The sequence below is a fragment of the Zerene cesonia genome, chromosome 3 (genome assembly GCF_012273895.1).
Source record: "Zerene cesonia ecotype Mississippi chromosome 3, Zerene_cesonia_1.1, whole genome shotgun sequence".
Lineage (NCBI taxonomy): Eukaryota > Metazoa > Arthropoda > Insecta > Lepidoptera > Pieridae > Zerene > Zerene cesonia.
The window spans coordinates 245,319-272,415 of NC_052104.1; the positions used below are offsets into that span (position 1 = coordinate 245,319).

Consider the following 27,097-nt stretch of genomic DNA (forward strand, 5'->3'; position numbering starts at 1 on the left):
AGGGGCCCGCGATCGATCACTCGCTATCGCGTGTTGGTATTCTGTAATTTATTATATTTGGAGTAAGTCCGGATGCTGGCCAGGTAAGCTGTCAACACTCAATAAATCAATTAAAACTTACATCTCAGTTTGTGAGATAAAGATGCAGGGGGATACAAAACGATAACTGCAATCGCTTTTTACTGCAGTTATTTTTATTTTTATTGAAGCTGATGCTTTTCCGAATACACGTTGTATAACATATGCCTATTGGCAATGAATGGCAAACCTAAGATTTATGTACGCGGTGTTGAAGTATACCTATTCTTGTAGGTTGCCTACAGAGCAAATCAAAATATAGGGATCTGTATGTAAAGAAATAAATATAGAAAGGGTTATATTCTCAATATTTTCTATTGCATTATACGTGCACATTTAATGTATGATGAGAGTATAAAATTTTAAAGTGTCTTCTATATATATCTAGGTATTCACTTTTAGAATAAGTGTATTTTTAATATGTTTTTGAAACTTTTTCTAATAATACCCAATATAAAAACTTAACTAAAAATTATTTCTAATGTAAATACCTACATTAGTTAGGTAGTTACCTCCTTGTGTTGCTCCTAGTCTCAATTTTGTGAAATCTTATCTGAAACTTCTAAAAAAACTCATTTAAACTGTAAAATTAACATTTTGTTTGGACTGTGTTGTCAGTAAAAGCAATTTTGATGCGTAGATTATATTTTAATTAGTATATTTTACCCGCATTTCCATAAAATACCTACCGCCAATTCGCGTTGTCTAGTCCTCAAACAAGCACAGATAATAAATTCCCACCAATTAATAATAAACTGCAGTAGGTAAGGTAACCGTTATAAGTATTTCACTGAGCAAATAATTAGCATTTATAATTATTCTTATCTATTCCTACCTGAGGAGGTTCCTATATAATGATCATACATCATATTTTGCAATTAACAATTACATAGGAAGCCATTTTGAAAAAGCCTTCTTATCATTTAAATGTTATTAATTAAAATTTATATAAAGCAAACGTTTCATTAAAATATACAGCTTTCAACCTTAAATACCTAGGTACCTACCTCTCTACATATAATAATATATTTTATTATTTTAATTTATTATAAAATACTGTAATTGTTAAGGTCTGCTGTTATTATTAATGTCTCTGAATCTATCTCTTACAATTCGATACATGATACACCAAATAATCTCTATTACAATTCGAAAAGAAAATAAAATAGCAAAAATACGTTTTGTATACAAATCGTGCGATAAGTTATTGACATTTTTGAATATTACAAAAATAAAGTCACTCGATGTTATTACAAATAAATGGAATATGAGCAAAGTTGATGGTGCATACCAACTTGATTGTATACTAGGAAACCTATGGCATAACAATATTAAGAGTATAATTAAAGGTACAGATAAAATCAACAAAAACGATGTCAGTCTGAGTGCTGGTGCTATGTGAAATGAATCTTCTACCAGATATATAATGACAATCATACAAATCTCATACACTTGCGTCCAAATCACGGAGCAAATGCAAAACCTAGATACCTGCCGCATAGAAAACAGATTGCGTTTATAATCAAATATGAAAACGTCACAGAATATATTCAAAGATGTACACAAGGTTAGCAGAGGTCCGCCTAAATTGAGGCAGCAAATTGTGTGATACAGAACAGGTCGGTAAGGACTCTCTAAATCGACGGTAATGTAATAGCAGAAATATAAGAAGGTAAGAACACAATTAAGGAGCAATCGTCTCCCATTGATCCTGTCGTATAAGCTCATCGGTTTCTTGAAGCACTTTTTACTAAAAAGGCTTGTTAAATAATAGATGATAACACCAATAAAGCCGATGATGCTTCCCTTACCAATGATGGCAATAATTTCCTCTTCAACATCTGGTAGATCAGTGGCCATCCAATTTTTATAAGTGATGTTATTACTATAATTACTATAATCGGTATCGTTTTCAAGCGATACATTCATGTTAGTGGATTATTTGTATTCCTGTTGATGTATTTCACTATCTTCTTGTCTATGAGTCTAGTGTTCTCTCGTTTCTTACAAACAGATGTAGCATAGAGAATTGATGAGCAGGAATTGTTTTATGAAACTCTGCACACCGACCGGAGGAATTAACACAACTGTAATGTAATCTGGAATACAATTTGTAACGAATATATCAATATTCATTGTTGGGTTCCGCGTTTCTATAATCCAGTCTAGAATATATATCAATGGAACTTTTTGAAAACCATATGGACGGTATCCGTTGAAGGTCGTGGGAATTCATCAGTGTAACTAAAATGTTATTGAAAAAGGGGTTCGTTTCTACCATACAATAAGCAACATCTGCGGCACCTTCTATGTTTTCCTACTACTAAGTAGTTTATGTAGTATTTATTCCTATTTGAGAATAAATGAAAAAAAAAACTAGTTTTTATATTGTAACCCGAAAGCGTTAAAAAAAAGGGCTTGAATCAAAGCGTTTTATAGTAATCCCGGTTGAACACCAAAAGTTAATTAAATATAGCAATTCCAGCCGTGCGTGGCAATATAAGTGAGATAAATTTAATGACATAAATATTTAAATAAGCTTAGTGCTTTACAATAGTACGAATACATTTATGTACGTAGTAGGTATATACTTGCATTTGGCAAAAAATCTGGAACTTAAGAGCCAGATATATAATGATTTCACAATATTTTTCACAAAAAAACATATTTTTGGTAATGAATAATCGGGTCTTTTTTATAACTTAAAGACGGAGACCGTGGAAGACCTATCTTTGCTAGGAATTTTTTGACATTATTAAAATGAAATCCTAGCTTAATCGATTAAGCGCCCCTGATGAAAAACTCTTAAACACCGGGAGGGTTTTCGAGAGCTCTTACCTATAAGTAATTTATGAAAATCGTTGAAACCGATTCCGATATTTATATTATCGGTATAAGTACAAAAATTGCTAGCTTGAAGATATTATTATTATTATTTATATGGATAATAATGTAATTTAGTTAATAAAACAATTTTTCATAGCGTTACAAATTTACTTTTTAATTTTTCACTTTTTAATTTTAATTTAACTGTGTGTAAATGTGGTGGTGTTAAATAAACATTATTTCTTTCTTTCTTTCAAATTACCAGATAATGTTGCCAGATTTATATTATCACAAATTACCAGATTTGTATAAATCCACAAAGAAAAACAAATAGTGTCACTATCACTACACAGAATAAAACAAAGTCCTTTCACGCTCTAGGCCCTTATGTTATTCAGATCTGTATTTTTCATTTAGTTTTTTTTTTTATCAATATGATTTTTATACAGATATAGTGATTAAAGAGTGAATATATACTGTAAACATTCACACAAATCTATCAAATAAAATAGTTATAATTTAATAAACACTATTTTGAATGATATTGAACTCGAATAACGTACATGAAATTGGTTTAACATTCACGGTTAATCCAGTGGATTGAATTGAACGCATCCTTATCAAATAACCGCGGTAGCAAGCTGATAGGCTATCAGTAAATTACCACAGATAAAATATGATTGATAACCTCTACACACCAAACTATACGTCACGTATGCTGACGTATAGCTGTTCGAAGTAAATATTTTTTTAAAACTACTTTTTTGGCGGGCTGTCAAAAGTTTTACGTCTTAAATTTTTATACATTTTGTCTTAGTTTTTCCATGGATATTATATTTGTTTGTTAGTAATAACGAGGCGCTCTGAAACAATTATTTTAAATACATTATGTAACAATAAACTTTCACATTCAAATTTTCATGTGTAGTTTCGAATGCTGCTTACATGGCAATTTATAGGTTTTATTTATTCGTTTATTTTATGTGGCAACCGTTCCAAAATGCTAAAAACGCTAACCTCTATTTTTAATGTTAACTTTCTTCTTTAAAATTTAATTATTATCTTGGGTAGGTATGAACTTATGCACACACAATTTGCAATTTTAATATCTACATTTTTAACGTTTTATTGTTATATACTTAAGTATATAAGTATATTATTCATAATCATGTTTTAGAAATTAAATTCTTTTTAATGGATTTTGAAAGTGATTTATTCATTATATTATTGAACTCAACGTTTCGAACACTATAGCGAGCTTGGTTACCGGGAGGTAGTTCACAAACAACAATGTTGTATGACCTTCAAGACATGTAACATCATAGTCTCCCCGTCTCCTTTAATTTCTAAATGAACCATACCCCCGTAAATTCAAACACAGAAAATACTTATCAATAATCTGTTTATTACTACAAAAACCTACGTTCTAATGAATGTGTTTCCATAAACATGTTCAAAATGATTTAATTACACATGCAAACATTGATAACATTCGTGGAAATATGGGAAAATTAAAAACTTGTCACCACTTTATCCCAATAACAAAGAGCTTTGTTAGGACGCCTTACTCATAGCAGCGTTAGTCACTCAACTAACAGCGGAGGTACTTATTTATAATGCAGTAAATGGAGCCTGACATAGAAGGTATATTTATTTATTGAATAGCGCACAGATAATAAACTTTTCTGAAATCAGCGTTATAAATCACCTATTAATATTTATCAATTACCTATAGGTTTACACAGCTTTCGCCACAGTTCTCTAATTTTATAAAATTATTACATACTTATTAGTTTATTGAATTCTTAATTTTAATATCTGAATTTTTAACGTTTTGTTGTTAACTAATAGGTAGGTATATAGTAGGCTAAAGATCATTTTTATTATATACTGGCTGCAAGCTGTAACTTCCCTCGCGTGGTACCCGAATTATTTTTATGAAAAACTAGCTGCGCCCCGCGGTTTCATTCGCGTAAGTCCGTATCCCGTAGGAATATCGGGATAAAAAGTTGCCTATTTGTTATTCCGATTGTCCAGCTATCTACGTTGCGAATTTCATTGCAATCGGTTCAGTAGCTTTTGCGTGAAAGAGAAACAAAAACACATCTCGACCCTTTCAAATTTTTGCATTTATAAATTTGATTAGTGGGATATATTTAATCCGCCTTCCAATTGTCAAAACTAGATTAACTTTAATGTGTATACTTAAACCCCATGACAGTGAACAGCTTTCAAATAAAAAAAAGAATCATAAAAATCGATTTCCTCAGTAAAAAGTTATCAGGAAACAAACACACAAAATAGTTGGATGAAAATAGCTTTTTTTCCTTAAAGATGCAATCTAATGGTATTTTTTTCCTCACCAAAAGTTTACCTCTCTATTCTACTACTAGACACTCATCCCGTTTGTAATCTACACTGGCTTTTGCCCACGTCTTCGCATCCGTTTATTTCGGAGTATAGTTTATTAGATGTTGTATTTCATAACATTTTGATCGGGTATTTTATAATAAATAGAGTGATTCAAGAGGAAGGTGTATATATATAATAACATCTATTAAACTATCGCGAATTTAACGCGTGCGAAGCCGCGGGCAAAAGCTAGTCATAATGTTTTTTTGATACTATAAGCAGACAGATCTGTTTACATAGACAAGATTATTAAATTGACTTTCATTGAGGGTCTCGGAGGCATTTCACGTGCAATAAATCTTCCAGATACAATAATCCGTATCTGTCTGTCCGTTTATCCGTTCGTACACAATCTGTTGCCGTACTGTGTATCTTATCGGTGGGGGCTTAGCATTTCGATGTCTGAACCAAAACTAGAAAAACAGATAAATATATCATAGGAAAACTGTTCATAGTTTCTGTCTGTTCATGAATTTTATATAAATATATATTCATGTATATAATATATATTTTTACATGAATATATATTTACATATATATATCTGCGAATTTTCAATATAATACATATAAATTCTACTACTATAATAAATATGTATAATATATGCTATAATCAGGAACACAAAACCATATACCACTTAAATAAAAAAATTGTGTGTACTTAGTCGTATTGATAATTCCTCCTTTTTTGAAGTCGAAAAAAAATCGGTCAAGAGCGAATCGGATTCGTGACTCTCATGGTTTCTGTAAAAAAGCTAAAGAGTAACTGAAAAAAATTATAACCATCCAATTTATCAACATGCCAACCGTTGCTTCACCGATTATTTGTTTATCTTAATATAATTTTTAATTTTAAAGTAGTGAAATGCGTAATGATCTCTGAATATTTTAACTATATAAAAAAATAAAGATTTATAAGAACATTGGTGACAGACAAACAGATAGATAGACGCCTAGATAAATGGATAAGCGAAGTCTTAGTAATAGGATTCTGACCATTTGGGTACAGAACCCTAAAAGGGAAAACAGAAATCTATGTCAAGATTATAGCGATGTGGAAAACCTGATAACAGAATGTAAATATCAATGTAATTCTTTCGTATGGAATATAGATATGAAAAACTACTGGACCGATTTGAATGATTCTTTCACCGTTGGATACGTTTGCGACCCATAAGTGCTATACGCAATATCATAAGTACCTACCACAAGCGATGCCGGGACGGGTCCCTAGTTTACAACCATTTGTCTCAAAATATTTGTTTATTTATTTATTTATTCTTTATTGCACACTTACAAAATATGAAGCAGAGATAAACTTAACAAAAGCAAATTAAAACCAGTATGCAAATGGCGGCCTTCTGGCTAAAAGCCATCTCTACCAGGCAACCAGAAAAATAATACCGAATGAATTGATTTTCGCGAATATGACTTGCATATGATGTTTAATCTAGAAATCTGTTTATCAATATCTAGATTTATCTAAGATGACGTCATATCTAGCTAGAGAGCTCATATCGCAACAACGTATTTATAAACTTTGTCTGTTTTTGTTTATAATAAAATAAAAAGTTGTACATATAAATTAGTTGTTATTAACTGACTGTAGGAGTCGAGCCCGCTTCGGCCCGTAATGGACCAGCTGGCACCGGGGAAGGCACCACACCCCCACAATCTCTATGATATAGAAGCATGTGAATGCTACTGTGTGTCTTACCGGTCGTTGAAGAGCCGGAAGCCCATATCCTCTTCCTTACCCATCTCACACCTATCCTTTCTTCCCCTCATCAATCCCTTCCTTTATCCCTAAGAGACGTAATGTCTCTGTAAATGCTAGTTTCCGCTCATGGTTCAATGACCATTAGGTGACCTTTACTTCTATAGTGAGTTAATGAATTGGCATTTGAGTTTTAAAATCATTGAATATATATATTAGCAAAGTATTTACTTCAAACAACCTATATATCTTAATTCAAGCAAGTACTACGTATATATGTATATAGGTAGGCACTTAAAACGCTTTATCAACGCGTGGCGAATATTTTCACTTATCCTTATCAATTCAGATTTGTCGAATTTACAATTTCACATCAAAATATACATTCTGTTATCAATAGCCTTGCGATAAAATACGGAACGTCCAAAACATTTCTGGGCTTCTCAATGATACTTCTAAAAAACCACGGTTTTTTGGTCTAGGAAGTGAATTAAATTGTCACATAGAAATTTTAGTTGATCGCATCTTATGAAGTAGTATTACGAAATAAATAACGAAAGGTAAAAAAACAAAACGAGATGTACCAGCGCCCGGGTTGGTCGGGATAAAAAAAAAATAAAATGTACTCTATGCCACTCACAGATACTGTTTCTATAGGCAGAAGAATTTTAAATTCGGTTATATTCGAATATAGCTGGAACGAGCAAAGAAAAAAGAAAATTCTAAAAATTAATTTGTCTATGGTGCTAAGGGTGGATATCCTACCATTCCAGAACAATACCTTACGTAACAACGAGAAATACAAAAAGTGTTAAAATGAAATCAAATGTGGTATACATAAATCAAATGTGCTAAAAATCAACACTGGTTTAAATATACTTTTGAAATAATTTTATGCTTTGATTTCGCGATAAGAATGCAAACGTGACATCCGCACTGATAAGATATAAGCAAATATTTATAAAATTTAATATTAAGTTATGATTTAGGTAGATATATAAACCTTACGTGAACTTCGAGATTTTGGTATTATCAGCAACCCAAACTTTATTGCAAACTTCGATATAGTGAATTTTATTATATTTGTATACAGATCTTACCTACATTGTAGTTTTAACAGTGATAAATATCTAATCATATATCGATAACGGCTTGACAGATTTGTATGTATATTTTTTTCTTTTTATTCGATAGGCCGTAATTATTTTTTTTTTAAGTCCCCCAGAGTTAAGTACACATTAAAAGCTTCAATTGTTTTGTATAAGAGAAAAAGCTGATTGCCAACTATAAAAATAATGTCCCTGAAAGGCTGTAAACACATTTATATTGAGTCTGTAGGTACATATTATTTTCTTTCCCCCAACCCCAGAGGACTGGCCTCTGTCACACACGATTGATCGGGCATCTATCCGTCTCGTTTCCGCATTTATTATTGCATAGACTAGAAAATTTTGGAATATTTCGTTTATTAATTCAAGGTGTATTAAATGTAATATAATATACTAATACAATTATTTGTTAAGTTACGGTATACATATCAAACTTATAACAGACGTATTTTCTGAAAAAAAAAAATTGTGCTCTTCATAGGTTACTTGAATGTTTTAATTTAACACACTTTTTGAATATTTTATGTATTGTTTCATTACCAAATTCATAAATGCCATGAGAAGATGACACAAGGAAATGTGAAATTTAAATCCAAATACCCACCTAAAAATCTAATACAAAATACATCTATACTACTTGGACTTTTCTGATCTTTTCAGCTTATTACAAACTCAATTTGCATTAGTAAGTAAGATGAATTGTTATGAAAATTTTGTAAATTAAATATTACTAGTGAGCTTTTCATTCTAATGATATCTTGATTGAAAGATTAGCCATAGTTCGATGAGTTTAAAAAATATATTTTTTTAGACAATCAAATTTTTTTTTATTAAAAACATAATTTAACTGTTAAAAATACACGAATTGATGCATTTCAGTTATAAGAACATTTTTTTATAAAAATAAGTTAAATTTAAATTAAATTCCTCCCAATTTTTATTTTACTGCTAATCCCACGTGCAATAGGCTACACATATTGGCAATATACTAAATAAACTTAGGTACTTCAGCCGAAACCGGAGGAACTTCTAGTCAAATATAAACCAACTTATATATCATAGCTAAAGAAGTAAACCCAACCGATTCAATTAATATATCACTTAATCAAACAATCCAGTAACAGAAACCTTTAACATTGAAACAGTCCAAGCCAGGGTGGCAAGGTTATGAAGTGACATAAGCTGTCAATGTCAATTCTTTAGTTATCTGTACACAACATCTACAGGCTGTCGTATTGACAAGTTAATATTGTACCAATAATTAGCTCGCCTTGTGGCTCAGGTGTCGCATAGGAATGTGAATTGAATAGTCTATCCTGTTAGCATTTATGCAGTTTAAATAGTATTTGTGTTTGTTTGCTAATCTGTTTTAAATATATTATATAAATTCATTCATCTTATATAAGAATGCCCCAAAAAATCAATTTTTTTTCTTTCAAATCGCTACCTGCCTAAAAATATAGTAGACGATAAAATATATCATTTTGAGAAAATCAATGCGCACAAGGGCTTTATGGTAAAATTGAAAACCTCGCTGACGACCCTAATGAATACCTATATCCACCCTTATCATAAAATTTGTCAAATACATATTAAAAAGGCGCCCCCAACCCGTACCCTACGTGTGTGTAATCGTCGACTTACCAGCTTACTTCTTTCTCTTTAAGTGTTCTATTATAAAAAATGCATGCAATTGGCATTTTTATTTAACAGTTAAATAAAAACTAGCTTTAGTTAGTATTCTATTAAAGGCTTTTATCTTTTATAATAATTAGGAGTTTCCAAATGAGTAAAAAGTAGAATTTGTGCCTTATAAAAATGAACATTAAACCTCTGTGCAGACGCAAGCGCCATTTTTAATATCATAAAAATCACATATTTGGCAGAAACTCGTGAATTTTTCATAAATGAGATAATCATGTCGCCGAAGCGCACATACCCCAAGTAAATACACTGGTGATCCGTCAAACCGACAGCAGTAATGCATTGGGCCAAATTATTAATATTTTCTTGCAGCCCCAACCGCTCCTGCCTTTTGACGAAAAACCGTATAATTTTAAGTGGTTTGTTTTTATAATTTATTATTTTTGAATGTGTCGTTTTACAATAACAATAATATAAACGCTTTGATAATAGAAAAATGACGTGTTAATTATATTTTTATATTGAAGAAAAATGCTTAAATTATCGATTGGGGGCAAAAACACGAGTATTTTGCAATTATTTACTCTTTCTGGGCTTATTCATACAAATCTACATGCTAGTACGTATGACCACAGATAAATAAATATTTACGTGTATTACATTCAAATGTATTGCATAGCAAAGTTATTTTAAATAAATATAAAAATGTGTACCTAAAATTCATGTAACTTGTTTAAGTTACATATTTTAGTGATAATTTAAATGAATAGGCATAAAAAACACTGCTTTAATCGTAGATATAACAAACTTAAAGAGCGACATACGTAGTTATAAAAAATGTAATATGGAAAATTAATAAAAAGCATGTATCAAGGAGTGATATGCACAGGATTACCGGCTTATCGCTACCAAAATATTACACATTTAACACACAGTTTTGTTAATACCACAGGATTATTAGAAGCTTTAATAAAAATTTATCGACTTTTGTAATTCCTAGCATGGTTCCACAGTTTTTCTATTTATTTATGTACCTAAACATTTAAATTCTTTTTATTTACTCAGTCAATGAGTGAATCTATTTTATTATTGATTGTTCTTGTGTATAATTCCAATGAGGCACATTTATCAACATTATTACAAGTATTAACTATCCGCGGCTTCGTCTACTTTGTTGCTTAAGAAATTATATATAGTAAATATTTCTGGAGAACTACTCTTACTGTAAAAAAAACCGCACCAAAACCCGTTGTGTAGTTTATAAATATACATAGGACAGACGGACAGCGGGAAGCGACTTCGTTCTATACAATGTCATTATATTTAATGTTATACAAATATAATTTAACAAATACAAGACTACGGCACTTCCCGGTGTAAATATTAAATAAAAATGCCTGCAGTGACATATCAATTGGGACATCTATGCAAATCGGACCAATGTCAGCTGCTTTCGAATTAAATTTTTTACATAAATTTTTCGAATAAAGTATTTGAGCAAACATGGCGACGCGACGGTGAAAAAAAATTCGAACGCATCTGCTTCATTGTCCAATTTCGACCAATCGCATCCGTTCGCGCTCCCCTGGCTGTCAGTTCACTGTCAATTCATTTTTTTTTCTGTTAGGGCGTTGACGGCTCCGTACATGGCCAGTCGTGGTTAACAATTGAATTGATTGAATTATAACCAATTCTGGTCATTACGTTAGTGTATTATTGCCACCCGCATTGTAAATAAAGGGTTTATCCGTTAAAAGCTTTTATGATTCTTACATCGATTGAATATTTATGAAAATTATGTGATAACAACTTTGTAGATGCAAAATGTTAACATGGCTATAATATATACTTTATCTTTATAACCTTTGTTATAGTTAAAGCGATCAGTAAATAATGCTTGTTTATTCGTTTTATAGCAAAGAGATAAAGAAAGAGAAACTAAAAATTTAATAGATAGCATGTACACAAACTAGTATCAGTATCTATTACCTGTATAGATAGAAAACTTTAAGTATACAAGGGTTACAAGTTTTAATAGTCAAGATTTTTTATTAAAATCATGCCGTGGTTGTATTAAAAAACATATAGATATAAATGATGACAAACATTTTAGATTCTGGTAATCGAAATAATATTTTCGATAGCATAAATATTTTTTAACTCATCCCCACAACAAACTGGGAACATTAAATTATTAAATTAATCAATTATAACGCACCCACATGAAAACTTGTGTTTCATATTTCATTGAAAATTTGTTCTTTTTTTTAAATACCGAACCTGTTTTATGCCATTATTTTTTAACTTTCCAATGGACCATAGACTAAAAATAAGCCATTACTCAACGACCTTGATCACAGAATCACGCAATATTGACGCACCGTGTTTGTCAAACACAAAAACGGAATCACACGCAAGTTGCGACTGGGCAAACATAGCCTGTAATGGATTAGTGGTGTACCGGCCTTCTCCGGTTACATGATCAAACATGGGGCTGCGCTTATGTGCGGGAGGCCGATTGTGTTACGACGCAAATATAACAGCGGTAGGTTGAAGATGAGTTCATTTAAACCAGCAAGAAACTAAAGTAAAACATCTGTAGGATACCTACGGAAATTGCTTTAGAATCTTTTCCAAGGCAGGGAGGTAGGCAGTGTTTTAAATTGTATCACGAAGTTTCAGTTACAGACGAAGTAGGTAGGTGATTGTTTAATTAGATCAGAATTGTTTATGAACCACTTTAGTACCTAATTTTGTATCTCGCAAAAATTAAGAAAAGTAAATATTTCTAAAAATTAAATCGCACTAACATTTTCAACTTCTACTATAATAATAACTTACACTAACTAGACCAATTAAAGAAGGCACCAGTTTTAAATAAAAAAAGATTCATCAATATCAGTTCACCCAGTCCAAAAGTTATATAAATTAACGCTCAAAAATTTTGCAAAATGTTGTATAAATTGTTGAATTAATAATGTAAATGAAAACAGGCTCCGGCGTCCACTTTCACTTATAACAAAAAATATAAATAATATTCTGAAAGCATAAGAAACATTTATCCTTCACTAACACTCAACGGTCTCTTTTATTCTCCTAAGACGGTAAGAGTAGGCTAGACTAAACAAAGTCTAGCACGTAATATCAGTAAAACCATTAGAATAATATTTGTCATCACCGCGGCAAAATGGATAATCTACAAAAGGCATAGCTTCGCGTTCAGAATTTTGTCACAGGCGGACTGCGAACTGTTTCCACAGCCATACAAAAAAAAAAAATCAATCACACACCTACGACATTCTCTCTCACACAAAACTATTATGTAAAGTGTGACTATAAAATTAATCCTAGCTATTTTATATTACACGGTTAAAGCATGTATATTAATATACGCATTTTTATATACTGTTATGTTCTTAACCAAAACGTATAATTTGTAATAAGAACAAATATTAAACGTTTAAAACAAAACATTTTTGAAATGCGATAAATTTAATTTTGTTTATTGTGTGATATGATAGATCATAATACTATAGTGACTTCACGGAAAAAGTGAATAGCAATTTATTTGAATATTGTTAAAAATATCGGATCTAAATCCAACTAACATTCTAAAAGCAAATATTTGATGAATAGATGTTTGTTTGTCTTTCATGAAAACCACCACCGTATATTGATTATTTTTACATATAACTAAGTATAAATATTTTTTATTGTGATTTTTTGGTGGTGATTTAGCTTATGTACCAAAATAACATATAGAAACACTTGCTTTTTACTAGTTTCGTCTGCGGCTGAGAATGCATGGATATAGGAGAGAAAAAATTGGATCACAAGGCGGGATTCGAACCCGCGTTATTTTGGAAAACCGTTCAAATGACACAAAATATCTCGTACCGCGTAAAGCAATGGACACAATAGCACAAGTCCGAGTTCGGGTATTGCACAAACAGACACAATGTATGCACTCAGCTAACGGGTTGCACGACCGTCTCCGGTTACCAAATATGGGATTACTGAGTTTGACAATGCTATTACTGTTTCATACTCATTCCGTTAGAATGACAATAGAATAAATAAAAAAAATAGAATAATCATGAAATGTTTTAATAATTATAAAATAAACAACAACTACCTTCAAATTGTCAGAACTAGACCAAATTTAAATGACATGTGAGACCAGTTTTGAAATAAAAGAACCATAAAATTCGATTCACGCAGTCAAAAGTTATGAAGCATCAATACAGTCGAATTGATAACCTCTTTTTTTTTAACTATTTTTTTATCAGTTTGTATAGGGAAATCTAGGCTTAGTGTATTATATATGATATGTTCCCACGATTATTATATTAGGACCTCTCTCAAGATACTTATGCGATCCATCGTGAAGAAAAGTTTATTGAGCGATTAAATTAACAAAACTATACATGTTATGTGGAACTCTATACATGTAGGAACGATTTTGTAAGTGTACATGGAGGGAATGCTTTAATATTCATATGTATTTATATAGAGCATGTATGTTTATATGCAAATGATTCCTTTAAATTCGACGTTGAAGGACAGATTTAATTCAACTCCGAATACTTATCAAGGATCGGCGACAATACAACAATTTTAGGGGAGTGTTTTATTCTTAGGACCGATAGATTGAGATATTTGCCTTTCCTATGAGAGGTGACACAATTTAGTTTTCAACCGACGTCCCAAAAACGGAGGAGGATTTCCATTCGGCTTGCTTTTTGGCTTCGTTACTCAATAATTATATGGCTTTTCAATCACTATCTGAAATTGGCTTGAGTCTTTTTGTTTTATATGCAACTAGCTGCGTCCGGCAGTTTCACCCGCGTAAGTCCGTATCCCGTAGGAATATCGGGATAAAAAGTTGCCTGTGTGTTATTCCAGTTGATCAGCTATCTACGTACCAAATTTCATTGGAATCGGTTCTGTAGATCTTGCGTGAAAGAGCTACAAACACACACACACATCCTTACAAACTTACGCATTTATAATATTAGTAGGATAGGATTGTTGTCCCACTTTAGACTTTTAGAGTCGTATCTTCCTCTCCCTAAGAATTATCTTAACTATTATACCTTATATCTTATATATTTATATAAAATGCTTCTACAGCGCTTGTTTCTCTGAATATTACAAAAAGCAGCCACAATCATTGAACCTACATTTAATCGTTTGTATATTTTATCAATATTTACACCTGTCCATTGTCAAATAGGTTATTCGCATTTAATATCAATGAACATTAAACATGTAACTGACAATAGCGAATGACAACTCATTAAACGTCCGATACGAAAGTATTTAATTAAAAACCAATAAGAACACGTGTATCGGACAGACGGACGGACGTGCCAATTATCGGACCAACGGATTAGCGGACAGAAAGGGGTGGATACTTTTATTGCTCTTACAAACTGATGCTGTATTTCCCGTAATTCAATAATTGGAACAAATGATTTTCACCAACACGCGTCTGCTAAAATGCATTCAAATCGCTTCAGTAGGTACTAAATATATAAATAACCAAACTTTATGCGAACGTAAGAAACGTATTCACTAGCAGCTTGTCCCGGGTGAGCCTGGGTTCATTAAAGCAAAATGAAATTACATACAGCTTATTTTAATGATGATTTTCTCGTACAACAAAGTATGAAATTTATACTCTAGGCTCTTTAGGCTCTTTGAAGCATACTATGCCCTAAAGTTTCACGCCCATATTTTGATTGGTGCTCCGCTCCTATTGGTCAAAGCCAGACGATATTGATGTTTAGAGACTTCTTCAATTAATGGGTTATCTATCATTTAACGAATTGTTCAACACAGGCCAGTAGTTCCTGAGATAAGCAGGTTCAAACAAACTTCAGCTTCATATTATTAACATGGTATGGGCAGACAGTAAAGATTGTTGAGCTAAGTAATAAGAAAAATTAGTTATCAGCACTAACTACAATCTGAAAAAAAGGTTGCGATGTTTCTATGCGAAGGCAGTTTTAGTCAACATATTTCGTAGGTTGTTGTAACGGATAGATATAAAATAATGGATAACAACCAACGTTTGTAGGAAATATTTTACTTAATGGAAACTGACGGAGAAGTAATTTTGTGTGTATGCGACTAAATAGCAAATAAACGGGTCAAGCTTTTCGAATTTGAATATTTTCGTTTGTATAACCTTGTTTAAAAAAATTTACTCGTTTCTTAAAATTTTATTGTATAAAAACAATCGATTTGTAATACATTTTTAAGTTCAAAAGTGTTTCTAAAAGTAACAATCATTTCTTTTTACTGAATGCGCTACTTAGAACTAATATTACACTTTTTAATATCAAGGCAAACTATTATAAACGACTATCGGTCCGCCCTCACTTCGCCTGTACGCATAATAAAGCCTTTAGCACTCAGGAATCACATACTTATCCAACGGTGAAAGAATTTTTGAAATAAAATTTCTGGACATTTTCTGATTACCTTTTGTATTGTGAGACCGCCTCCTTGGTACAGTGGTTAGCGCGTGTGCTTTGATTCCCGGTGGGGACGAACGAAAAAAAAATGACTCGGTCTGGCAGGACACAGAAGCCTGACCAACTTGTCCATAAAGAAAATCGATCAGTGAAACAGATGTCAATCATCTGCCCCATACCCCAGTAGGAGACACGGGGCTTCACTTATGTATCAGTTATTTTAAACTTATCTCCATTAAGTAGCGCTAAATATGTATTTCAAATTACATATTTAGTCTCCTAAAAAGTCGACTGGACGGAAAATAGTGTACAATAGTTCGTTATTAGCATAGCATATTATTATTTAGAACTGTAGCGTAATTCATATGGAATAACGCTACAGTTCTATCCATCTAGCGCCTAAATAAAAAGTTTGCCTGCACACCTGTCTGGTTGTCAATTAAAAAAAAAACATTGACAAGATAAAAAAAATGGCGCATTTAGATTTCCGCTACATGACATTCCTCAACCGTCCTATAAAGAACGTTTAAACACATTTTGTCAATCACGCATCCGAAGCATCCGAAGCATACAAATGGAAACACCTAAACAAATCCAAAAGCATGAAGCTGACGGCCGACACGAAGCTGCATTTCGTGTTGTTTACTTTTCTACAATAATAAACGTCAAAACCTCACATTTCGGTGCGAGCGCGGGTTATCTCCCGACGGGGGGCCACTAAGAGCCCAGTATTGAAATATCTTTTTATCTCTACGTACCCACATTTGAATTAGAAAAAATTGACACCTGTCATAAATGTAAGATCTCACGAATTCTTTGTGCTTTTGTTTAAATAGAATTGCAAATAGAGATGAGGCGGACTTTACGTTGAGGTTCAATGACTCGCTGTGTTTTTTCAATCACAATATTGTGATCGGGTGAACGTTTAATGCATTATTCATTTGAAGGTTTGCAAAAAGTCTGGCAGACGAAGTGACTTCGAGAGGATACTGCAATTGTATTCTTAAAAACGCTAGCTGGAAGTGCGAATTAAAGCCAACTTGTTTTTAAGCTGTATTTTAGAAGTATATTTTATAAAATACACTTTAAACTCTCCCCTGTTATATTCTTGAACACATATTTACATCGTATAAGTAACCCACACAACATTACGCTAAAAATTAACATCGATTAATTTCGTTTTTCTTTTCTAGCGCCAAAGCTGATGATACCTCCAGCGGACTTCGTGAACCAGGGCGTGCTGGGAAGTCCACAGGACGGAATCCGCACCCCCACAGGCAGCCAGATGCTGGCCAACCCCCTCCTCAACCTCAACAACACCGGCCGAACCAATTTCACCAACAAACAGCTGACGGAACTAGAGAAAGAATTCCATTTCAACAAGTACCTCACGAGGGCGAGGAGGATAGAGATCGCGTCAGCCCTGCAGCTCAACGAGACTCAAGTCAAAATATGGTTTCAAAACAGAAGGATGAAACAAAAGAAGAGGATCAAGGAGGGCCTCATAGTAGCGCCCGACGTGGCCGCGTCCACGTCGCACTCCGGCATCGGCTCCAATGAAAACAGTCGCGAATCTAGTTAGAGTGGTGATCGGTTATATTGACTCGAAAGTGTGTTTTCAAATGAATAATACTGGGGATTGAACGTGGAAGTACTTACTGCGTGCCAAAATTTTACATTATTTTCAACGTAACTAATATAAGGTTTCATTTTGTCCTTGTCGTGTATAATTTTGGCAAATGGTACGCACGTAGCTTAAATATTTCCAACCGTATTTCAAATCGAACAAAAAGTGGCAAGACCACATTTTATATTTAATATCTTTGTCAAAATATAAGCTCAAATAGATTAAGCTTCATTATATTGTAGAATAAAAGTACTTTAATAGCGTTAAATATATTTTACGTGTTTCCTCCGAGTCTTATTTTTCTTGAACTACGTAAATTATATAACCATTATTTTTGTATCGCTAGCTTTGTATTAATTTATTACATGAAATAGTTATAAATTCTATAATGAGGTGCTTTGTTTGGTTTTATTGCGAAATGAGATTATTTAGACCTAAGTTTACTGATAGCTATATAGAAGGAATACAATATTTGAGAAGGACAAAGGAAAAATAAATAGTGGCAACCGTTCTTAAAAAAACTTTCTGCTCGCAGAAAATATTTTTAGGGATGTCTTTATACTTTTTATCTTACATAGAACCTTAGCTCATCCTTTTTACTTTATACTAAATATCATTGTTTGGTTATTAAAAATAAAGTAAAAAATACTAACTACTAAGTAGTAAAAAATACTTACTAACTGCGGACGCGACTCCGCCCGGTTAGATTTTTTTTTGCATTTTTCTATGTTTAATTTCTTATGTCATTTTGTCACTATCCTAATTCTGGCAGAGAAATCCAATAAACCAAAACCATACATCACCTATAAGTGTATATATACCGATATACCGAACATATCTTTCTACTATGCGTAAACATTTTCTTCTTTTCCTTGTCCTTCTCAGTCAGTTATATAAGACAATTCGTCAACTCAGTTTTATATGTTTTTACCGCTCATTCATTTCTGTATAGAATATTTTTTTACTTTACCAAAGCTGTTAATGATTATTTATTAGCGTATTGTGTTTAGGTATTGTACAGGTTTAGACGTAGTGCTACCATAGCTGTATATATATGACCGTCGGTCTGTAGATTGATTGTGTGTATATTTTGTAATCTAAGTTCAGAACTATCAATAAATTAACTATTTTCAAATGAAGTTTTATTTCTGAGGAATATTTTGTATCCAGTTATTATTTTTAACTAAAAACTGAACCGCTTTAACTGCCAAAACTAGACAAAACTAAAATGGGCCTCCGTGAGAAGCACCAGCTTTCAAATAAAAAAAAATCCTAAAAATCGGTTCTCCCAATAAAAACTTATAAATTATGGAACACAAATAAGCTGTCAAGTTAAAACTCTTCCTTTTTTTGAAGCCACTTAAAAAGATCAAAAGCATAGCTGAAAATCTTTATGCCCTAGATGATGATAGCTTTTTAGTTTTTGTAACAAGTATTATACTAGGAAATTATGTTAACTCTCCATTTACAAAAATCGATGCAAATATTTACAAATTGAACAAACTTCAGCTGACAAAACCACAGGAATGATATAAACGTAATGATATAAAAGAATATTCGCCTATTTTTTTTTTATTTTGGCTTTTATACCAAATTTTATCCAAATCCTATCGGTATACGAATTATATGAGACCTTAAAAGACACATAATCAGGTATATACTGACGACATATATAAATACTACAGATAATATATTACTAGTATAGTAATAATATTGATTGAAATAAACGCAGATAGGTTAAGTAGCGCCATCTATGTTTCTTTTCTGAAACTAATCATCAAAATACAGTAATCTATAGTAGCTCTCATTTATTTTATTTTTATTATATATATAGAGGTCTCACTAAAATATTGTATGTTATAGGTAATTTTTATGACAGCTTTTTAACGTCAAGATTATTATTATACAAATAATTTGATTGTTTCTCGGTTAAAGCCTACCACAAAAACATATAGATTATAGATTAGTAGAGTTATTGTGGCAGAATAAATTCTTATAATAACTTTGAATCCATACATATTTTCATAATAGAGTACTTTTGTTCAGAAGTTAAAGAATAAGCAAATATATGGACCGTATGTAATGACATAGGACATAGATACAAAGCCATTTAAATAGCGGGAAAAAGGGGCAAGTAAAGAATAAGAAAGTAATAATTCCTATATATTTAATAACCACAACAACAAATGTTTTACAAACGTCATAATACCATAATCGACAATTATCATACCTACAATCTCAGTTTACAATCAACAAACTAATTATTTCTTATCATCAATTTCAAATTTAAGTTTATCTGTGTTATATTTTTGTATAATACTCGTATTCTTGAAAGCAGCACCTGGTGTTACCACGCCGTATCTGAAATGATAAAAATAGTGTCAATAAGTCTTCCTTCGTAGGTTTTATATGTATATCTCATTATGGTAGCCTGTTTTAACAAATATAGCAGACGGATATTATTTTAAAAATAAAACAGTATTTATAAAAATAAATATTTATCGAAATTCGTTCCACTTTAAATATGAAACGAATGTTAAGACATATTAAGACAACAACGCCATTTAATTTACTGGACAAATATTAAAATATTCAGCTAGGGATCAATTTGAAAACAATAAAAGAGAAGATGCAATTAATTCCAATAAGCTCCATATGTTTTATTAAGTCTTCGGTTCTGAGGTCCGACCTCTGGCTACAACCAAATATTATGAATTATAATTATAATGATCTAGCGCCATCTATCGACTTTTCAATGGAGTTGTTCAATATGTTCGGAGATCCACCGACAGAGAGAATCCCTTGATCTGTGAATACTCGGCCGGCTACTGATACTTCAGGAAAGAAAACACGTTTTACACGAAAATTAATCTCTTTTCCACTTGATGCGCATGCGGGACATGCGAGACGTATCCAACATTTTACGGGACTATGTTACTAATTGCTTCATAGCGGAATAACATCCAGTATTGCGGGACGGTCGCTCAGATTGCGGGGCGGTTGGCCGCCTTAAGTTACAATGCAGGTATTAAGGAAAGAAACATGTCATAGGCATATTCTAGTATTAGGGCAAAATTTTCAAAAATAACTCACGTAGTTGGCATTTTGTCTCGCTCTGTTAAAAGCGTGAGTGCAGCGTATACCGCAGCCACCGCTGTTCCCTCATACGGTGCGTTTTTTCCTTCAGGCTATAATTATTAAAATAATATAGTTATATTCTACTAGCTGTCCACCCCGGCATGCTCGGGGTTCATATAGCCTATGTGAAGTTGCAGCTTTAGAATGGTGAAAGAATTTTTAAAATCGGTCCAGTAGTTTTTGAGTTTATCCATTACAAACAAACAAATACTTCCTATTTATAATATTAGTGTATATAAACTATTATTAGATAAAAGAAACTGTAGGATGTATAAGACTTTTGAAAAAAGACTTCTTCAATACAATTTGGAAGACTGAAGTAATTAAATTCACATATATGTTGATACCGCCAGAAGAGCGATCAACCAAATACATAAAGTTTGATTTTCATAATATTTTCCAGAGTAGGTACAAGAAAATTTTGGCCCTTAGATGAAATAACTAAATAAATGACAGAAACTTGAAAATTAAAATTAATAAAATCTATTGTGTTTAATAATAAGAAAAATAATAATTTACATATTATAGCCCATGCATTTTTATCTTCCTATATTTAAGATTCAACTTTCTATCATATCTAGCCGCATAAGCTACTTTACTCACATAAATTCTCGCCATGATCCGATCCTTCGGCCTCCCTTCCACCTCCCCTTTCCAGCCTTCCCCATACATCTTATACTCAAAGCTGAGTTCCTCCATCAACTTTTCATCCGGGTCGCCATACGTCACAAGGCCAAATGAACATAGACGCGGATACTTTACGAGAAATGTTGATAAACGGAATATTTTGCAGAAAATTAACATAAATATACCGAAAATGGTAGCGGCGATAGAAGCGAATAAGGATGGGAAAGCGTGGTATCGTTTGAACTGGATGGGGCGGGAGTTAATGTGCTTTTGGGTCCATTGGACGATGGTCTCCTCAGCCCCTGGGTAGGGTACCGACCAGCGGTTGAATCTCTTGTGGATGAGTGGCCTGTGAATATTTCAAACCCAAATACAAACATGTATTTATTCAATTAAACTTCTTATACAACACTTTTAAGGCATCATAACATAGATGAAACATTTCCCATCGGTTCGGAAAGCAGTATTAATAATATTTACCATTTAAGTGGCATGAGCTATAAAGATTTATGATGGTCAGAAATGAATATACCTTAATGGCACGTAGCTTTCATTATACAGAGAATAGTTAAGATTTATTCGATGATTGTGTGGTAAACTCAAAAGCCACTGATTTGATTTTAAAAATTATTTCTAAGACATACTAAAACTATGATTTCTAGTATATATACAATTAGATTGGGTATACTGTATATGTACATAGAATTAAAAAGTGATATCGAAATTAAAAACCACTGCTCTATTCTGCTCTACTTAAGGAAGTATTATGTTATCTGTGGTAAAGATACATATTTATATTATATTGACTGTTCGCCCCGGCTTCACCCGTGGTATATGCCTAAGTCACTCAGTGAAGTTGCAGCTTTCAAATAGTGTAAGAATATTAGAAATCGGTCCAGCAGTTTTGCGTGAAAACGTTAGTCAAAAATACAAAAGTTTCCTCTTTATAATATTAGAGTGGCACACCTTTGTTTCAGTTCTGGTTCGAGTTTAACGACCTTTGTAGCAGACCGATCCCACAATGATTTTTCCGTTAATCTAAAACAAAACTCATAGGATTATCTTATCTAGAAATTATGAACAAAATACTGTAAAGTACAATCTCTAACGGAGATTCAAACAGTTATGTTTTCATTATTAACTAGCTGCGCCCCGCGGTTTCACCCGCGTTAGTCCGTATTCCGTAGGAATACCGGGATAAAAAGTTGTCTATATGTTATTCCAGTTATCCAACTATCTACGTACCAAATTCCATTGCAATCGGTTCAGTAGTTTTTGCGTGAAAGAGCAACAAACACACACACATCTTTACAAACTTTCGCATTTATAATATTAGTAGGATTAGTAGGATAGGATTTAAAGATGTAGATAAATTAAACAGCATTAATTAAATTATTTCACATGTAAAATGTGTAACTGCAATAGATCTTGATAACGGGTTAATATTTTGGTTTGCACAAACAGAACCATTTCATAATTTTAGAAAGGTAAAGGGTCTTATGATGCCCCTGGTGTTCAGTGTTGATGGTCATAGAGATCAGTTATAACCATAGATAAATATAAGCACGCAAAGGAGCTTATCGGCCACCTTTTAATCTTTGCGGGCTTTTACATCATTACTATCGATACTTTTAATGAAAGAAGAAATATAAATATAAAAAAAATTATATTATGTTAGAAGACTACTTTTTTCGAGATTTGTGTTTTGTGTTTCACCTCATATTTAGATATCTATGTTGATCACTATCAATTAAATAGATCATCTATTCAAATGTTTTCTCTTCCACTAAAGAAGAGGTGTTCTTGCTCACCCCTGAATTAAGCCCTCCCACGTGCTATCTCTCATAACATTGGCGGGCCATTTCTTGGACACCTTCATCTGCGTCATCAAATAAGCTTCTACGGAATTCAGAGTGCCTGAAAATTTGCAAAAATTAAGGCGCTCTTATTTCACTATAATTCCGATGAATGAAATGAATATGGCATTTTTAAAACAGATGCAAATGGTTATGTGAAACATTTGAACCACTTATACTTTTTATGCGATTTTCAACCGACGTTTGCAAAAACGTTTTTTTTTTCTGTATTTGTGACTCGACAACTCCGGAGTTAGAGTAAAGAGTTATTGTAATTAAGAATCTATAATGGTACTTCCACCCAGAGACTTCGTTGACCCATTTGTAGTTAAGAATCATTTTTTCAAACGGTTTAAGTAAATAGCGTTTACGAATGCCTATAGAACTTCCGAACAAATTTACACAATTCAATAAGCTATGCCTACAGATAATAGAGATATAACTTTCAATTCCTGACCTTGAAACTGTTGCTGCAAGAATACAACGCCCAGGTCAGCGGGGATGCAGCCCAGTCCGCACGCGTTGATCACAAAGACACGCCTTTTTCTAGCTGCCTCATCATACTTTACTAGGATTTTCTCTAAAAACTGTCATATACATTCGATGTTTTAATAAGTTTATTTGTACATAGATCTAATTCTAATAATACACATACAGATTTAAAAACTTCGTTTCACGAGGAAGATAAAAATTCCCCGCATAACTATACAAATTTAATATTTGCTCTCACTTTGATACAGGATACATTGTTTTGATATATGCATAAAAGAACATACAATATTTAATACTAAATATATAAATAATAACAATAAAATTGCCCAAAAATTATCTATGAAAATTGTCGGCGTTTAGGTAATTTACTATTGTTTAAAGCAGCTTAATATATGCTTAATAAATCTACACAGACATGGATAATGTTTATATCCTTATTACTTACCACTTCGATGATAATTGCTATCTTAGTATTTTCTTGTGTTCATTTTATTTAAAGTTAAACACTTTAACGGAATCCATTCGTGCCGGATGAGTATTAATATAACTAAATATTATATCGTTATAATTAAATAAAAAAACTTCCGTTTAAAGAATCTTTTTAGATATTTTCTTACCGGGAGCTCACTGCACACATCCATGTAATGTGTCTGACACTCAACGGCCGCTCTAACCACGGCCTCGCCGGTTGTGACGTACGGCCCGCAGCAGTTAAGCACAACCTTACATTGAGAGCACATCACTTTCAGAGACTCGTAGTTGGTTGCATCAGCACATATTATTTTAATGCTTGATGTGTCTTCGCCTGGAATAAAATGAAATTCTATGATCGTCCCATTTACATGTTGTCGATAAATGCATGTACTTATAAGTTCATTATTCATGCTGTTTTAAATGTGAAGTATTTCATTGAAAGTCTTCTACTACTTTATTATTTTATTTATTATAAATACTTTGGACTTGCATCCTAACTAAAACATACAGCGTAGGTATGCCATGAAGGAATCAGTGAAATACTTAAAAACAAGCTTAAAAACAAACGAAACTTACCGGTTTTCGCAGAATCTCTCAAAACGCGCGCCAATTTACTCTTTGACCTGCCGGCGATCGCCCATCGGATATCCGGATAGTTTATACATATCCGAAGCATTTCTGGCACCACGAAACGGCCCGTGTAACCGCTGGCCCCGAAAATGATGAGATCTAGTCTATCCGCCATGCTTGCTATTTTTAATTAGAAATACTTATAACATTGTATATTTCCTCTGTATATAATTAATACGTAAAATAATAATAGATAAGCTTATAAAGAACATCTCATAGACACAACAGCAATTATTAATAAATTTCTATTAGCACCAACAATATTCATATTAGTTTATATTTATTTTTAATTGTTGTTGTTATTTTAACACACTATTCCTAGCAACTATATCTTATACATATAATGAAATTATAAAATATATTATGTTATTATCGTTTTATTATGACCCACCTGTAGAAGATGAATTTATATTAAAATATAAGGTATATTACTTCACGTACACGCATACGTCCGAGCAGTTTAAACACTATTATGATTGCAACAAATCTCACTCAATTGTTAAATGAATTTGAAAATCGGATAATGTACGCAAAAAATTGTTTTGATATATTTCAACGCAAAAACCAAGTAAAACTGTTGAAAATAAGGTAAAACAGCTGTAACAATACCGAACACTATGTTACCGTTAAAACACAATCTTCGTTAAAACGCGTTTTCCTATTTAGAATTATTTGCAAACGTTTTTGTTAAAGCTAGAATTAATTAAATACATATTTGTTTTTAGTTTTAAGAGGGACAGGAGACATAAAAATCACATAAATGTTAATAAAAGTGTTTCTTAAAACTACTTAAGAGTATACTACATAACTCTAGCTATTACATACTTTTCTCAACATAACTGACTTCTTCTACACTATTATTTAAAATTTTTTCACTATTATTCATATCTAGATTTTTTATTTTACATTTTAGTATCAAAAATTCGAATCACCGCACGAGACGAACTAGCGAAGCGAGGTTGCCGCGGAAGGCCGTAGGGCGCTTTCGACTCCAACAAACACCAAAATAAAACATCATCAAATTAATTATATTATTATTATATTTATTGACGTGTTTTTTCAAGTTAGAATCAGTAACAAAGGCATTTAGTTATAATTAGCTAGATCTATCTAGGGACGATGTATTCTAACAGAAAACGGAATAAAACTGTAACAGATACAAGTCATAAATATGAAGATACAATATGTGCCTTTAATGAATAAAGCGTTCATTAATTATATGAAACAACATATCAATCTGAATAAAATTTGTTTATCTGTCTGTGTATAGTATATAAATATAATTATGTGTTGAAATGCTGTGGGTGTTATTTATTACCATAATACAACTAGTATACTATTATATTATCTGTGAGAATACCAAAACATAAACTATAGAATTTTGGAACGTCTGAAGTATTCATTGTGATTTCTTTGAATGATGAAGGAGACTATTTGTTTCGTACAAGCCTGACGCCCCGACTTTGCACGGATTAAAATTTTATATTTAATTTTCACATAACCCTTCTCTTGGCAATAATGCACGTATATCTCGGTGATTCATTTGTATTTATTTTAAACAAGGTCGAACTAAAGTGAACTCTCGTGTCCTTTATGCATTTTAAGGCAAACCTATATACCTACCAATGACCTACGTCACAGAATAATAAGTACAGCCTACGTAGTCATTCAATTATAATCAACTGATTTATTTTCACAGCCAACAAGAAATGTATATATGTTTGATTATTTATTAAAAATAATATCTACAATTTTAGGAACTGCTGGCCCGTTTTGATAAATTCTTTCAGAGTTATAAAGCTCATGTATTGAGGAAGGCTATAGGCTATATATGTATGGGCGAAGCCGGATGGCTAGTAATCTTAGATAGATTAAAGACTGAATATCATTCAGTATGTTAATTAATCGACGTCATTTAACCTCGTTATCTGCGATATACCATTATATACATTAAAACATAAGTTAATGTTGGTTTGTTATTCGTTCAC

At 32.3% G+C, this 27,097-nt stretch overlaps 2 protein-coding genes across 2 annotated transcripts in view; one reads left to right on the plus strand and one right to left on the minus strand.

The window, feature by feature from the left end:
* LOC119837611 (homeobox protein Hox-A1-like) overlaps window positions 1–17,847 on the plus strand; it is a 34,444-nt gene extending 16,597 nt beyond the window's left edge. The window contains exon 2 of the mRNA XM_038363280.1: window positions 17,459–17,847. Within this exon, the coding sequence (XP_038219208.1) occupies window positions 17,459–17,847 (389 nt within the window). The remainder of the gene's footprint in view (window positions 1–17,458) is intronic.
* Window positions 17,848–20,981: 3,134 nt separating this feature from the next.
* LOC119838940 (saccharopine dehydrogenase-like oxidoreductase) lies at window positions 20,982–25,224 on the minus strand. Its single transcript, XM_038365091.1, has 7 exons — window positions 25,056–25,224; window positions 24,623–24,810; window positions 23,971–24,100; window positions 23,469–23,574; window positions 22,624–22,695; window positions 21,634–22,006; window positions 20,982–21,080 (listed from the first exon to the last, which is right to left on the minus strand). Exons 1-7 carry the CDS (start codon window positions 25,222–25,224, stop codon window positions 20,982–20,984), a joined length of 1,137 nt encoding a protein of 378 aa, XP_038221019.1.
* Window positions 25,225–27,097: the final 1,873 nt, after the last annotated feature.

What these genes read in the sequence shown, in the direction of transcription:
- LOC119838940 (XM_038365091.1), bottom strand. Translation starts at nt 25,224, where the DNA reads ATGGCGGATAGACTAGATCTCATCATTTTCGGGGCCAGCGGTTACACG. An exon ending in TGGGAGGGCTTAATTCAGGG is followed by an intron (nt 22,696 to 23,468) that starts GTGAGCAAGAAC and finishes GTTTTGTTTTAG; the next exon opens with ATTAACGGAAAAATCATTGT. An exon ending in GAACCAGAACTGAAACAAAG is followed by an intron (nt 22,007 to 22,623) that starts GTGTGCCACTCT and finishes AAATATTCACAG; the next exon opens with GCCACTCATCCACAAGAGAT.